General features: G+C 46.9%; 1 protein-coding gene across 1 annotated transcript in view; it reads left to right on the forward strand.

Moving 5' to 3' along the window:
* GNAI2 (G protein subunit alpha i2) overlaps positions 1 to 16,898 on the forward strand; it is a 157,631-nt gene that overhangs the window by 82,088 nt on the left and 58,645 nt on the right. The window contains exons 2-3 of the mRNA XM_048487350.1: positions 9,614 to 9,656; positions 10,902 to 11,043. Coding sequence (XP_048343307.1) covers positions 9,614 to 9,656; positions 10,902 to 11,043 — 185 coding nt within the window. The remainder of the gene's footprint in view (positions 1 to 9,613; positions 9,657 to 10,901; positions 11,044 to 16,898) is intronic.

A 16,898-nucleotide genomic window follows, 5' to 3' on the forward strand; every position in this document is an offset into this window, starting at 1 on the left:
CTCTCAGGCTCAACTTCTGGCAGCCAGCCTCTATGTGACTTTCTTAAAAGGGCAATTCTTTAAAGATTGCTTTCCCCTTTAAGCAATCTTTTGGGGAATTGCCCCTTTAAGAAAGTCATAGACGCTGGCTGCCTGGAGTGGCAGCCTGGAGCCAGCCTGGGTAAGTCCAGGCTGCTGAGGAGGCGGGGCTGCGCGAGTAAGTTCTGCGGCGCTTACTTGCAAGTAAGCAGGGCTCTGCGGGGGGGGGGGGTGGCGCCTGGAGGGTTTTTGGTCTCCAGGCACCATTTGGACCTGGCACGCCTCTGGAAGGGGCAGCCACGCCGGGAGCCACAGTACAAGCGGGAAGGAGCCACATGTGACTCTCGAGCCGCGGGTTGCCAACCCCTGGTCTAGACAGCTTGGTAGAGGGGGAGGAGGTAGTGGTCATGGGGAATACACATCATCAATAAAAACATTAAGATTTTATCAGATCAGAATCCATTTCTAACATTGGGATCTATATCCTGGAAAGATGTTCAAGAGCAGAATTCTCCAGTGCAGCGTTTTCTCAGGTAGACAGAGCTCTACAGTCTAAATGCACAAATGGGTCAGTGATGGTGTTGTTGTAGAGGGTAAGGATTTAGTTTAACCTCTTGGTACTGTAGAAAAGAGATGGCCTTACCTGAACTTCAGGCAACTGGAATCTTGTGTACTTGGTATTCTGGATGCCTGGTGTCTGAGTAAAGCCCAAAATGTGTAGATATGAGGTTTAATGTAAAGATGCTCTCTAAAGATTTTTCATCCTTGTCTGGCTTAATATTATACAACCTTCTGACTAATGAAATTGGTTTGAATATTGAGAGCCCAATGTTAACAAATTGTATCTCCTTTCTTTTGACTTTGAAGTCATCACATGGCAATGTTTGTATTGATATTGTATCTTGCACTTGGCTCAGGTATTTGTTAAGGAGTGATTTGCTTGAGAAAGCAGTCAGATGTAGTTGCTGGGAATTACTAGCTCATTTTTGCCCTCATCAGAAAAGTCTTCTTTCCCTTAGTTTAGGAAAGTGTGCTGTTTGTTGATCAACAGCCACAAGGTTAATAAATATGGTGAGAGAAATTATGGGTTTCTCACCATGCCAAGAAACATGCTGTGCTATTTGGTATTTCTTTGATACTATTGAGTTGATTAAAGTGATGGGCTGAGAACCTTTTATATTCAGGGGCTATAAATCAATTTAGTTTTCTAGAGACTTTGATTCCTGAAATGACCCAACATGTCTCAAGAGGCAGGGAAAGAATACACTTCTATTTACTATCCGTCCTGTAGAGACAAATGATTGTGTCCTGGCTTGAGCTGCCAGGCAGAGATGTCAGGTGACAGCAGGGAACTGAGTCCAGTCTGAGAGTCAGGTTTCAGCATCAGAAGCCTGGACCGAGGATCAGAACGCACAGAATCTACAAGTCAGAGGAAGTGTTGCAGAAGTCCCGAGCTTTGTTGCGTCCAGGCCAAAATATTTTGTGAACCTGCTTGATATAGGCCAGGGGTCTGCAACCTGCGGCTCTCCAGATGTTCATGGACTACAATTCCCACCCATGCTGGCAGGGACTGATGGGATTTGTAGTCCATGAACATTTCGAGAGCCGCAGGTTGCAGACCCCTGATATAGGCTCTTCCAGCATGTTAGCCTTCAACTTGTGGAGATTCTGCTTCCCCCTGCAGCAGAAGGTCCCTTCTCTGAGCTAGCAGGCACACACTTTTTCCTTTAACACGCAACAACTCCTTCTGTCTCTGCCTCTGCTGACATGTGGGCTCAGGTGAGCTAGGTGCTTGAGTCTGTGCAGCTGGAGCCGGGCTGGATGCATGGCCTGCTTCTGCAGGCACTTCTGGCTCTGAGTTTGGACATGGCTGTTGTTCACCCTGTAAATCCTGCAGGGGCTCTGGCTGCTCCAAGCCCAGCCCTTGCTGGTTCCCAACCTGGCCTGGGCTTACTGGACTCTGCTCATCCCCTGAAGACTCATCACTCTCCAGGGGAGAGTGGCCTATGACAGATAGCTTAGAATGACACTGAGCAATGCTACTTTAATTCTAGCATGTGATTCTGTTGTGGCAATATATCAGAATATAAGTTGACAGGGGAAGAGAAAATCCAGGTGATTGTAGGATAACATAAAATTCATTATTAGCTTGTCCCAAATTCCCATTCTTCACATCAGGCAATTTGACAGCAGGACACCTATGGGATCATCTGGTGACCCTTGGCCTCTGAGAGGGCTTGCTGATGGGCTATCTCACCATGATTAGAAGTAATTGCTTTCCTTGAAAAGGATGGAACAGCTCGATATTGACCCTACTAGCAGGCCAGCTGGCTCAGTCTTTAGAGTTGACACAATGCCTTGGATGGTGTCTGCAGTTATCTCCTCTGCTCATTACTGTATACTGTGACAGGCACCAGTTTTACTCATAGATTCTGTGTGCTGAAGACTTCAGAAAGTCCCCTTTGATTATACAACTCTGTTTTTCTAATGATGCTGCCTGAGAATTATGTGCTTTCTTAGAATTTTCTGATGTTCATCCTTTTGCATTTCAATAAATGCTAGCTACCTATTTGCAGAATTATGAATGGAAGCATGGGGTGGGCAATTCAGTTGGTAGATACTGCATTTGGCATACTGTCACAGCCCCAGTTATCTTTCAAAGGAACAACTCCAATCCTTAATTACTTTCCCTTGTATTTAAAAAGACTGTTTCTCTGGATATTGACTAAACATGTTGTGGCAGAAAGTCTGCCAGTTTCTGAACAGTGTCCTCATATACTACTTGCAGTCTGGGTGGCCAAACAAACTAAGCAGGAATTGGGATGTCTTAGTTGCTATTCAGAAAAGCCTTAGTGGTCTCACTCTTAATTTGTGGAACCTGTTGTATGAAGCTTAAAGGAACAGATGACTTTCCCTCTTTGGATCTAAGACTCATTGAATCCCTTGCTGTCATGGTGATTTTTGGGGGGGAAGTCACTCTCAGCATGTCTGATGTGTTTTATATTTAACAAATAAGATTAATGAGATTCACCAGGATTTTAGAAAAGACTTGGCTTTATATGTACATTTCCCTCATGGGTTCATTTGCTGACAGTGCCCTTGAAGGAGACCCCTTGGATTTTCATACCATGAACAAGATCTGAAGATGCTCTCGGAGTGGCCTCCACTGACCTGGCAACTAAAAGAAAATCCTATTGTTGACATGACGACATCTTCATTATTATCATTACTAATGTAACACTGCTTGAAAAAGTTGAAGGCTGTACTAAAAGAGGAAGACCCAGCATGAGATGGATTGACTCAGAAAGCCATGGCCTTCAGATTGCTGAGCAAAGCTGTCAATGAATGGCTGTTTCAGAGATCATTAACTCATAGAGTTTCCATGCATAATGCACAATGTAACATGATTCTTTGTTAACAATATGGACACTGAAGGACTTTGAAATACTTGGCTTAACCACTAGAAAAATATAATTTTGTATTTTCTGTAAAACAGAAGTCTGACATGAATTCTTAAAGAACTCATTATCAGTGAGAGTTTGCTTTCTATGTAGGTGTGTCTTGCATAAAGATCTGATTCTTGAGAACACAGACTTTTCATTAAAATGAACAAAAAAAGAAGTTGTACAACTGCCTGTGTGTGTTCATATATCTGCAAAGTCTATAGAAGGCTCCAGATTTACTGCCTCCCCCCTCCCCTGTTACGGTCTCTTGTCCTCCTCCACAATGAACAGAAGAAGAAGAAGAGTTTGGATTTATATCCCCCCCCTTTCTCTCCTGTAGGAGATTCAAAGGGATTTACAATCTCCTTGCCCTTCCCCCCTCACAACAAACACCCTGTGAGGTGGGTGGGGCTGAGAGAGCTCCAAGAAGCTGTGACTAGCCCAAGGTCACCCAGCTGGCGTGTGTGGGAGTGTACAGGCTAATCTGAATTCACCAGATAAGCCTCCACAACTCAAGCGGCAGAGCTGGGAATCAAACCCGGTTCCTCCAGATGCACCTGCTCTTAGCCACTGCTCTTAGCCACTACGCCACTGCTGCTCTCCAAACATGGTCCTCCACTCATATGCAGAAAATTAAGAGTTCCTTTCATAACTACCCAATAAACTTGCATCCCATGTAAATGGAAAAAGCAGAGTGATCTGTTTGAAAGGTTTGTTTTAACATTGATAATTTTGTGACTATCTAATTATTTTATTGTATTTCTACTTCATAAGCCACCTTAAGCAGGCCTGGATGGTAGATAAATAATACTAGGAGTAGTTTAATCTAGTTCAGTCACCTTTCAGTCACCTCATCCCAGTACAATGACAGACTGTCCTGATTTTAACTATATGAAGGGTTAATCTGAAGCATGAATTCCCTGCTTCCCTTGGTCTGAGCTTTCGGGCCAAGTGGCAGCAGCTTTGAGTTGCCTGAATTGATTCTTTCTGTTGCATTTGAGACCTCATGTGCTGAGCTTTCAGCTCTAAGCCTATTTTCATGGGTTAATGTTAACTCCTCATGAAACAATATACAATGGTGTAGTTGTGCACTGCCCCTTATCACCACATGTGCTTGTCGGTGCTGGAACAAATTGTCTTCAACAAACCAGTTTGTGATTTGTTTTGGAGTTTGGCTGGAAATTACAAGGGTCTGAGAATCATCAGTGTGCCTTGCTCTTGGAATGAAAGTAGAGCTGTTTGTGGTAAAATTTTATGGTGTTGCCAACTGGAAATTCTGGTTCCCTTGCAACCTCCCCATTCTTATGGTTTCTGCTCTGTTCTCAGTTCAAGGAATGATAAAGCTGCAGAAAATCTATGCTTGAGAGGAATGCCACTGTCATATTCAAAAGTAATTAATTGCCGTTAGATCAGCTGAATTACTTCCATGTGTGAGAGGTCAGACTTGAAAGAAAATCTTGTGAAGTTTCAGAACAGCTGTGTATCTTGTAGACACCAGCTTGCAAACCTGAACTCGTTAGTCAGGGTGTTAATAGGATGCACTGTAGGAAGATTCCTCTTGCTAATAGTGTGGTATAACCAAGGCATGGTTTGTCTCCCACTGTGCTTTAATGACCTCTACATAATATATGATGCTGTTCCCTGTGCCAGAGAAGCAGGATCTCTAGGTGAAAGAAATGCCTTACACAAAACAGCCTTCTGTTGTTATGGACAGATCACTTACTTGATGAAGGTTAGGGTGATGAACCCATGAAAGGGTATGGATCAAACTGATTTTCAAAGAACTGAATGGAGTTGACTCACTTGTCCAACTTTACTTCTGAGACCTTATTTTATGCCTGGTATAGGGTGGTAACTTGGGCAATAGATAATAACAGAGCTCTGTTCCCTGTTGTCACAGTCATCATCGTTTAATGAGGATTAGAGATGGCAAAGTACATGGTTTAAGTTCAAGAAAATAAAAATCTAATCCAGCCTATTTGAAGGCCTAGTCCAGTGAATGGCAAACATATGATGCACTGTCAAAGTTGACATGCCACATCATTTTGGGTGACATGCCACATCATTCTCAGGAGCACCAGTTGCCACGGAAAAGAAGCCCATGCCTTTCCCCCAGATTTTGCTCATTGCTCGGGTGCACAGATTGCGCTGCAGCAAGCAGCTGTAGATTTGAGGGGACAAGGGCAGCCCTGAGCCCACCCACGTTTTCAACACTGTGAACTCATCCATGATCCCTTCCCTTATGTTCCTTATCTCCCCAAGCTGACAAGGAGCAGCGACTGTGTTCATGTATATGTTTCTTTAGTCGCGAACTGCCCGTGCGCTTCTACTTTGGCTGGCTCTTAGCTTGGAGGTAGATTGCCTTCTCTTGGATCCTCCTGAGAGTCGTCAGTAGCCTGCCTTGGATTTAGTTGGGATATCAGCCCGATTCTGAATCAGTACCTTACATCTTCCTCGTAAATGATAATTGGTGGTGGAGCCTGGATGGGGTGGGGGAGGGGGTGCATGCACATGGCAAGGAAGGCTGAGGGACTGTGTGAGGGACACAAATATCCTACATGAGGTGGTGAGCTGATGCCACCTGGAGGAAGCACAGAATGGAGGTGCTGTCGAAGGACCCCCTATCTTGGAAGGGGCAACAGTCCCTACAGGTTGCATGGGAAGGATGTGCACCCCAATTCGGTGCATCTTTTTTACTCCTGTGTAAGTTTACGGCGGGTGGGTGTGGGTCAGGACAATGTCATGAGGCTTACAGGCGCACCAGTACTTTTTCATAATTGTTGGGGAATCCTGATTCCTGAGTGTTCCCTTACTCCAGTGCTCCCTGTACACCACCCCCGCAAAAAAAAATTTGGATTGCTCTGTGGGCCAGTCTTCAAGGCTGCTATCCCAATCTCACGTGATTGGGCTGTATTTGTTTAAATAAATGAATTTGTAAAGAATTGTTTCTCATTTGTTCAAGGCTGGGGTGGGGGGACATGCTAGCAGAGTCAAGTTTGACATTTTCTGAATTTTTAACTCGAATTTTTAACAGTAACAAATAGATGCCAGTTATTTCACCTGGCAGATGGTAAAACTCCATGCAAGTGGCATAATTCGTCTGAGCCTTCATCATCAGGGAGGGGTCAAGGAATACACCCAAGCTTCTGATGGTCGGTTTAGCAACACTGTGCCAAATTGCTGCTGTCAAAAGTCAGCATGTAGATAAAGTTTAAATTTGTTGTTGAGCTTGCTTGTTGTAGCTATCCCTGTGTTTGCAGTATCAATGTAAAAGCCGTTTATCTCGATGCTGTGAACACTTATTCCAAACCAAAAGTAAGGTTTTCTTCTTTGGTCCTTTTGATGCTTACCTAGCATTGAAGTTAAAATTTAATTCTCCATTTCTGTGAGTAATTAGGTTTTTTTTTTTTTTAGGGAATGCAAATGTTGGCAGTTTTAGGAAATGTCATAAAACCATGAGTTCAAACATCGCCTACAGAACCTTGTGCCAAATGGTGCTTCATGTGTATAGTGCTGCAGATTTGTGAACTTCAGTGTAATATAAAGAATGTAAAGACAAGGAATGACATCTTCAAATATTTATCTGTAATGATCTCCAGAAGTGTCGCTTGTAGGGACTTGTACAGACATATTGAGTTTCCATTTCTGAGCACACACCCCCCCCCCCATTGGTGTCAGCTAGACTTTGTAAAAGAAGAGATACTAGAAAATAGATTTTTGAGGCATATAGGTATGCCGCTACACAATATCTGCAGAGACAAAAACTTGAGACTCTCTGCAAGGGAATCGTGAGTAGGAGAATTTCAACAGTTGGCAGATTGTAGAGATTAACATACTTTTGGACTCTTTGACAAGGTGATTTATTTATTTATTTTTGCAGCATTAGTGAGCAATTTGATACATTCATTATGGAAGACAGTTTCCTAGAACAGTTATTAAAACTATTTAACACAGTCTTGCACATAAATCCTCAAAAGTTATTATCCGCAAAACTTGCCAATCGTTTGTGGCACTTGTCTAGAAAGGAGGGGGGGAATAGACTGTTGCAGTATTTGCCAATTTAAATTGCTGTCTGATTGCTTTGCTGTCTGAGATGATTGTTACTTCCCACTGGCAACCAGACAAGTAGAAGTTTTCAAGCTTGCATTTCATTTGCCATGTTTAATTTAGAATTGTTCATCTCACTACTGCTGTTCCACATTGTATATTAAATCATTTTTGTTTTGAAGAACATGGCCTTTTCTCTTTCCAGTTTTCTAGGGATGAAGGCAAGCATTACACCACTTTTTTTTGCTATACGGAGGTTCACTGAGTTACTTTAAACATGAGCCACTACTAAGCATTACAGAAGAAACTGTTGGTTCTTACTTATACCATGGATTCCTTATACCATGGCAGCTCTGTACAGCATATATGTGACTGCTCAGACCCTGCTCCCTGCAGCCTATGAGATATAAATATTACAGTGCTAGGACCTGACAGGTTTCCATGGATTTGGTATGTCTGTTTGCTTTTGACAAGAATGGCCAAGGGTACATGTTTTGCGTTACTTTTTTGTATTTGAGTCTCCAAGGTTTTCCATCTCTCTTCATTCAGAACACATGAAATCAATGGGTAGGATCAAGAGGATGTTAAATTATCAGCTAGGTCTGGTTTTTAAAAATCTTCTTTCAGTCTTGATTGTTTAGCCATTTGGGAAATAGATGATGAGGCAGGAAGGAGCTAGGGTGTGACCAGGGAAGCCAGAGGCAAGGCAAGGAGCACATGAGGCGTCATCAACCATTCCAGAGTCGGGGCAGGTAGCAGGCAAAGATGCAGTCGAAACCAGTCCAGAGTCAGGGAAGGCAGCAGGCAAAGGTGTGGTCAAGACAGTCCAAGGTCAAGGCACAGGCAGGCTGGGAGCTGGAGGTCATAGGAAGACCAGGCATGTGGAGCTTACCAGAAAGTACACTTGTTGCATCCTGGCAAAGCCAAGCCCATGGAAGGGTTTATATAGTTCTGGCTAATGAGGCTGCGTCCTCCAGATCCTGCAAGAGCTCAATCCTCCTCAGATGCAGATGCCCCCATCTGGCCAAGCCTTCTGCCATAACTTGCAGCAATGCCAGCACTTCTCCTTTGACTCTGCAGTTGTAGCCTCTGCCGCCTTTGAGCAGCTGGCTCGTTACTTGGCTCTTCTGAGATTCCTGAAGTCTCTCCCAGCTAAACAGCTTCAGGCTCTGCCTGAGCTTTCAAGGAAGGGCTTGGAACTGGCTCTACTGTTACTTTTCCTCAGAAGGAGCCAACCCTGAATGCACAGTGTCTTCAGGCTCTACGTCAGATCCCTCAGTGCTCAGGGGCTGGCTCATGACAGATGATGAAATACAAATACATCCAGATAAGACTGAAGTAGTGTTAGGTTTGTGGTTATGTTGATTTCTGATTTCTAGCATTTGTTCCTTGCAGTGCATTTCCATAATGTGGAGGTAACTGTAATGTTTACTATCAGCACACATCACGTCTAGGAAAGCACAGTTTGCTTTTGTGGTGGTCATTTAAAAGTGACTTCACATTATCAGTTTGTAAGACCTGAGTAAGGCTGTTTATGACAGCATATTTTTTTGGAGGTCATAGAGTTGCCATAAGTTGGAAGTGAATTGATGACACTTTACGCTTGTATACAAAGCTGTTTGGATGCATTGTTGGATTGAGGGAACGGGATCTGATTGAGTGGGCTATGCTGTCTTTCATTCGCTTTTTGTGCCACCCATCCCTTTTACTTGTGTGTGACAGCTGTCATGAAAGCTGATTAAATGAAAGCATAAAGACTCCTAAACTCATTAAATGAATTTGAGTGTGCCAGGAACCTGAATGGAGGGGCTTGGGGCACTATTGAATGGAAGGGGTTAGGGTGTGTCGGAACCTGAAGCTCAATTTCTTGCACTAGTTCCTTGTGTGTTTGAACTGGGCTCAAGATATTGCTATTTGATTACAATGTTAAGCAGACTGGCCAGATTTTCAATTATGAGGCTATTCTATGTGCACTTGCTTATTTGAATCAACAGAACTGTTCCTTTGAGATACTCATCTGTAGATTACATCTCTGTTAACTTTCTAGTTGTCTGGCAGAAAAAGCCAGAGCACATTTCTTACATTTCTTCCTCTTTTTTCTCTAGGTGCGGGAGAGTCGGGGAAGAGTACAATTGTAAAACAGATGAAGTAAGCATTCTTTTCATTGTTCAGATGTTGTAGTCCTTGTTTCATGTTGGCAAGTTTATTGCATTAATCAGCAGTTGTGTGAAAGAGCTCCTGCATTATTTTTAAAATGCAAAATTCATAGGCAAAATGGTAAAATTTCAGAAGGTGGCTCACTGTAGTTTTCTATTACCTGCCCGTAGACAGGGAAATGCATATTTTTCATATTGCGTATATGACCTGCATACAGGATTTACATTTAGCCACTTCCTTCTGTAGAAATTCTTTTCATGTCAGATTTCTTCCCTTTCATAGATTGGCGCATCCGTATTTAAGGGATTTATAAATCATACTGCAGATACTCTGGGCCGGCTTCTCACTTCCTATTCTGAAGGATTGGATGAGAGACCCCTCTTGAAAAGTGGCCAGACGGAAAGCAGGCTACACGAGCCATGTAGAAAAGGGATTTCAATTGGTACTATCTTTTTTTTAAAAAAAAAATAGGCTGCTCTGTCTCATCCTCTCCCCCCCCCCCCCATTCTACCCAACTTAAAGCTGCAAATAAAAAATTGGGAGGTAACAAAGCCCACTCCTGCTTGAAAAGCATTGGGGGATCAGTTTTGTCTGTGTTGTAATCAACGCATGGTAGCCTCTCCCACTGTTGCCTGAGGACTGCATGACTGTCGCAACTAGAAGAAGTGGATATGCATAAGGCTCAATAAGAAGAGTTCTAGTCATAGCAACATGCCAGGATTTCCTAAAAGATGGGTTCATTGGGCTGTTGTTGTTTTTTAATTGCATTCTAATCTGAAGCTATCATGCAATGAGCCCTTCCATACAGTCCTCTTCCACTAGGATCCCTGTGTATTACTACTGCAAAAAATGACAAAGTAGTAACAAGAATCCTACTACCAACTTTTAGAAATTAAGGCTAAGTAATGATCCAGAATAGGGCTTGGATCACAAATTCATGATGCTGGACCAACAATTCGTGGTTATTGTGAATTCTGCCAAAGGTTCCTCCTTTTGTTTTGGCTGTGGTCTTTTGGATGTGTAGCTAATAGTCCTGCCCTTTAAATTTAGGCATTGTGACAGCAGAGGGAAAACAGGAGAGAAGCCATGACATACTGATACTACTAAAAAAAGATACCTGCTGCTAGTGGCTTTCTTATCACAAATCTGTAAGAGGGACTGCGGGGTGAATTTGATAGCAGTTTCAGATGTTAGTATTATAGTGTTGATATTTGATGTCTTACTTTTCTTTTCTAGAATTATCCATGAGGATGGATACTCAGAAGAGGAATGCCGACAGTATAAAGCTGTGGTTTACAGTAACACCATTCAGTCCATTATGGCTATTATCAAAGCAATGGGTAACTTGCAGATTGACTTCGGAGATGCTGCCAGAGCGGTAAGTTTCCTTTTCTTTTTGCTGACTGATAACCAGCTCTCCAACTATGCTATATACTTTTCCACCAAAAGAACTCAGGAGATTTGAGAATTAATCCACCACCATTTCCTGAATCTTCTTTTTCTTTTCTTTTCTCTAGGGTGGTTCCGGCCATCTTGTCGGGTTGTTCTTCTTTACCACTTGCTAGTGAGGCAGGAAGAGCTTTTTGGTCACTTCCTGTTGGCGCCAAATTGCCCCAGTATCTTCCTGCCTCACTAATGAGTGCAGCAATTCCGACAGGCTCCTTCTAGAATTGGTTTAAACTTTTTCTCAGAGGAATTCTACCTACCCTCCTGTTTCTCACCCATTGTGAGTGTTCCCTTGTCGTTTTCCCTTCCTCCCTTCTACAGTTCATTGTCTTTTATTTTATTTTTCTCCTTTGAAGGGCATGGCTACGGCCCCCTTCTCCCCTCCGAGGGAGGGTTTTTGCCGCTCAGCGGCAGAAAACACCAGGGCGGCGGCCAGGGCATCCCGCTCGCTCTCGAGAGGCCGCAGATGCGAGCGGACGGAGCCGCCCAGCGCCTCCGTGGCCGGCCATCAGGCCCGCACGCACGACGCCTCCAGGTCTCCTGGGGAGCGCGGTGGGAGGCGCGCGAGTTCTGCCGGCCTGTGCTTGGGCCACTGGAAACTCCTGGAAGGCAGCTGCGGCAAGGAGAAAAGCGCGGGAAGAAAGGGACCCGCTGAAGCAGCACCATGGTGCTCTGACTCGGCGGCGTTGCCCGCCCCTTTTGCTAGCCGCTCCTCTGCCGCCTTCTGCAACGCACGCCCAGAATGGAGAGGAGACTCCTCCAACAACAGGCAAGAACTGGCTGTCCCGGGACCCTCCGGCTTGCAGGAGGCCATTCCCAATGACTGGAGTCAATTTTCCCCACACCAGCTTGTGGCGCTGATGCGCTCCTCCATTAGGGAGGAAGTTTCCCACCAAATTCCCCCCCCCCCGCCCCCCATGGTAGGGACAGTACCTGCCATAGATTTAGGTCCCGTTCAAGGTCCCCCAGACCCCCCAGGGCAGATAGGGACTGGCTAGCCCTTCCCTATGGTTCAGACCTCAGCGACGTTAGTGAGGGAGAGCTAGGTTCTGATTCAGATCATTTCTCTGACACAGAAACCCCTGTCCCTGAGTTAGGCGATCAGAGCCATCGTCACTTTAAGATCGAACAGCTAGCAACCCTGCTATCCAAGACCATCTCTGCACTGGCGTTGCATGATTCTGAGGAAGCAGAGGACCCCAATTCCTCTAAACCCTCCAAGCCCATCAAAGGCTGCCCCAAAGGGCTGGCTTCCATCTTCCCAGTGGAGGATGAGGTTTCCCATTTCTTTCCTTTGCCAGAATTCTTTGAACGGAAGTTCAAAAAGAAGTGGATAAACCCCTCTGCTAACAAGGATTTTCCTTCCCTCTTTAAAAAACTTTATCTGGCACCCGGCCACCTCCATAGCCTCATCAAGACTCCGTTGGTGGATAGCCCCGTTACTGCCCTTCACTCAGGGGGATTAGTCCACAGGGATGGTGAGGGAAACATCAAGGACCCCATCGATAGGAAGGCAGAAGCCAGTCTTTGCAGGGTCCACAAGGGCTCAGCCATGGCTGCTAGAATCTTAGCCCCCTCAGCTACTGTGGCTAGGGCTTCCCTGGTCTGGCTTCAACGCCTTCTCACTATCATCCCCCCCACCCCCCCAGACCAGGGGATTAGGGAGGGTGTTGAAAGAGTCATCATGGCTGTGTCCTTTCTGGCGGACTCCACCCTTGACGCCTTCCTAACGTCATCTCGCATCATGGCAGCTGCTGCAGTGGCCCGTCGTCTGCTCTGGCTTAAACCTTGGCCAGCTGACACGCTGTCTAAGACAGTGGTCGTTAGCTATGACTACCAGGCGGGCATCCTCTTTGGCACCGAATTGGAGAAAATCCTGATTGAAACCAAGGATCACAAGAAAGCCATGCCACGTTCCGTCAGAGCGGACAAGCCCAGGTTCTCTCACAAGCCTTCCTTTCGTTCCTCCTTTCGTCCCCAGCGGGAGAACAGACGACCTACCTGGCAGGGTCAGAATTCCTTCAGGAAGCGACAGGACTTTCGTAGACCACCCAGAGGGGCTAAACCCTTTCGACCTGACCCTTCCCAGGGAAACAAAGCCTGACTATCAGGATATACCGATAGGAGGCCTGCTTCTTCTTTTTCAGCATCAGTGGTTACCACCCTTCGCAGATCGATGGATCCAAGAGATCATTTCTTCCGGCTACTCCTTAGAGTTCCGCTGCTTGCCTCGGGACCGCTTTCTCCCTTCTCCCTTCAGTTCAATCCCCGAAAGGGCTGCGAGATAACGGACGGCGCTCGCTCATCTGATGGCCATCTGGGCTATAGAGCCGGTGCCGCCGGAGGAGGTAAAAACGGGGGTCTACACCCACTTTTTTACTGTCCCCAAAAAGAACGGGGACACCAGAGCCATCCTCAATCTCCGCCACGTGAACCTATTTCTCCGCAAATTTCGCTTCCGGATGGAGACCCTCAGGTCGACTGTAGCGGCTATCCAGCAGGGGGACTTCCTCACTTCACTCGACCTGAAGGATGCGTATCTTCACATCCCCATCAATCCCGCTCACTACCGGTTCCTACGCTTCGCCCTGGGAACTCCACTTCCAATACGTCGCCCTTCCATTCGGCCTGGCTACAGTCCCCCACGTTTTCACGAAGGTTCTGGTAGCTCCTATTGCCCTCCTTCGCAGCCAGGGCATCCACATCCATCCCTACCTGGACGACCTGCTGATCAGGTCACGGTCCAGGGAGCAGGCACCCAGGGATGTTCGCAGGGTACAGAGGACTCTCTCAGCACACGGCTTTGTCATCAACTTCGACAAGAGTTCCGTCAGTCCTGCACAGAGGATGGAGCACCTAGGTGCCCTGATAGACACCTCATCGTGTACCCTCTTCGTTCCTCAATCGAAGGTCAAGAAGATTCAAGAGGTCTGTCACAAGATTCTTCGGTCCTGCTCCACCACCCTACTACAACTTGTGAGTCTACTAGGTCTTCTCATCTCGACCATAGATCTCATCCAGTGGGCCAGAGCCCATGCCCGTCCTCTTCAGGCGCTTCTACGGCCCTATGCAACCTCTATCCTTCAAGGGCGCTTCTACGGCCCTTCCCCTCTCCCCATCCGTTCGGAGCAGTCTCCGTTGGTGGACATCCACCCACAACCTGAGCGGGGGGAAGGTCTTCGCAACACAGTGCCAGATTCATATATTCTCAGACGCAAGTCTCAGTGGGTGGGGGGCCAAGTTAGACAAGCACTTCGCCCAGGGCCTCTGGACGACCTCTCAAGCTGCCCTCCCCATCAACATCCTAGAGGTCAGGGCCATCCTCCTAGCTCTCCGGGCTTTCAGAAGCAGGATCCTTCGGCGGCATGTAGTAGTTCACACGGACAATGTCTCCGCCAAGTGTTACCTGAATCATCAAGGTGGGTCTCGATCCTCCCAGCTGAACCTGGAGGCCTTTCGGGTCCTCACCTGGGCGGAAGCCAACCTGGCGTTCCTGAGAGTGGAACACATACGGGGTTGCCTGAACAATGAGGCAGACTGGCTCAGTCGCACCACCATCTCGAATGCGGAATGGAAGCTGAAGCCTCAAGTTTTCCAACAGATTGTGGCCAAATTTGGAGAGCCGGTGATAGACCTTTTCGCCATCCACCTCAACGCACAGACCACCTACTTCATGACACGCTTCTTCCATCCACACGCGACGGGTGTGGATGCCCTGTCAGCACCCTGGCCGGCTGGCCTTCTTTATTCTTTTCCGCCCCTGTCTCTCCTACACAGGTTGCTCCGAAGAATTCAGCAGGAGGAGAGGCAAGTCATCCTTGTGGCTCCGGACTGGCCCAGACGAGCGTGGTACTCCGTCCTCCAGCAGCTCTCCATCTTGACTCCGTTCCACCTGCCGATCCCTCCGGACCTGCTGTCTCAGGGCCCCTTGCTTCACCCGGACCCAGGGTGGCTTAAGCTGACCGCATGGCTCTTGAGCGGAAGGTGCTGATTCGCAAGGGCTACTCTGAGGCAGTCGTGGACACCATGGTAGCGGCCAGGCGCAGATCCACCATCGGGATCTACAACTCCTCCTGGAAGGCCTTTGCCAGGTGGTGCAGGAGAAACAGGTCAATCCTGAGGCCCTGTCCATCTCCTCAATCCTGGCTTTTCTACAGGACGGTTTTGCTACAGGCCTTCGTTGTTCCACTCTAAGAAGACAGCTGGCCGCCATAGCCACCGTTCTCCCTTCAGTCGGGAAGGTCCCCATCACCAGAAATCCAGATGTTCTTCAGTTCCTGAAAGGGGTGCAGCAGTCCCAGGCTCCGGTCTCCCACCGGTTTCCCTCCTGGCGTCTACACGCGGTGCTGGACGCGCTCACCAAGTCACCATTTGAGCCGGTCCAGACAATCCACCTCCGCTGGCTGCGCATGAAACTCCTCTTCCTGGTGGCCATCACCTCTGCTAGACGGGTGTCTGAACTTAGGGCCCTTTCAGTGAACCCAAATTTTTGTCAATTGTTCCCGGACAGGGTAGAGTTAAAGCTAGACCCATCATTTCGACCTAAGGTTGCTTCAGGCTTTCACTTACGGCAGGATGTAGTCCTGCCCAATTTTTGCCCCAAGCCTTCTCATGCCAGGGAGAGGCTTTGGCACTGTCTGGATGTGCGTTGCACGCTTAAAGCGTTTCTTATCAGAAAGTCCGAGACCCTGTTTGTTAAAATAGTTCCTCCCCGGTTGGGGGAGGCTATGTCTGCCGCGGCTATTAGCTCTAACATTAGAGCTTGCATCACGGAGGCACACAAGGCGAATAACTTGCCTTTGCCGAGCGGCATTATGGCCCATTCCACCAGAAGCGCAGCTGCTAATGCTGCCCTTGTTAGGCATGTTCCAGTAGACCAGATATGTAGGGCTGCCACTTGGGCTTCCCCCTCTTCTTTCGTCAGACATTACAGACTGACGTCCCTGGACGCTGTCCAGGCATCCTTCGGACGAAGGGTCCTGGAGCATATTATTGGAGATTAATGGAACCCACCCTTTTTTGGGGGTACTGCTTGGGGAGTCCCGACAAGATGGCCGGAACCACCCTAGAGAACGACCCATTGGATACTCACCGTGAAGGGGTCTTCTCTTGGGTGGTGAAGGCCATCTTGGCCCTCCCTGTTCTCGTTCTTCTCTGATAATATGCTCCTTATTAACTTCCGAGGTTCCTGTGTTTCAGGTTTTCCATTTCCTGCAGAGCCTGTTTTTTTATATAGATATACATGTTAGTTTTTTTGGTTACTTCCTTAGGGGATTTAGAGTTTCCCTTTTTTCATTGTTGCCGTAGGCCTTTTGTAGCAGCAGGTTAGGCTGTGTTTTTTCCTTCTACCTTTTCTGCTCATAGTGGCTCGGCTCATCCGATACTGGGGCAATTTGGCGCCAACAGGAAGTGACCAAAAAGCTCTTCCTGCCTCACTAGCAAGTGGTAAAGAAGAACAACCCGACAAGATGGCCTTCACCACCCAAGAGAAGACCCCTTCACGGTGAGTATCCAATGGGTCGTTCTTTTTGGTGGAATGCTCCATAGGGGTCCTAGTGCCTGCCTTGTTATGTTATGCCACAGTGGTCCTGGTGCCTTGTATCCCCCTCCCCCCCCTCGAGTGTCTGTGGACACTAAAGAATAATTTTTAAGCTCAGTCTTTGTTAAGAGAGTATTTATATTGTATAGAAGGACTATCAGCAAAAGTTACCCTTTTATATAATAGCGCCTACCATTTTAGGTTCCGGAGCCTCTGTTCTGATTCTGCCATTTTAAGATTATTTCCAG

The sequence above is a fragment of the Sphaerodactylus townsendi genome, linkage group LG03, assembly GCF_021028975.2.
Source record: "Sphaerodactylus townsendi isolate TG3544 linkage group LG03, MPM_Stown_v2.3, whole genome shotgun sequence".
NCBI lineage: Eukaryota > Metazoa > Chordata > Lepidosauria > Squamata > Sphaerodactylidae > Sphaerodactylus > Sphaerodactylus townsendi.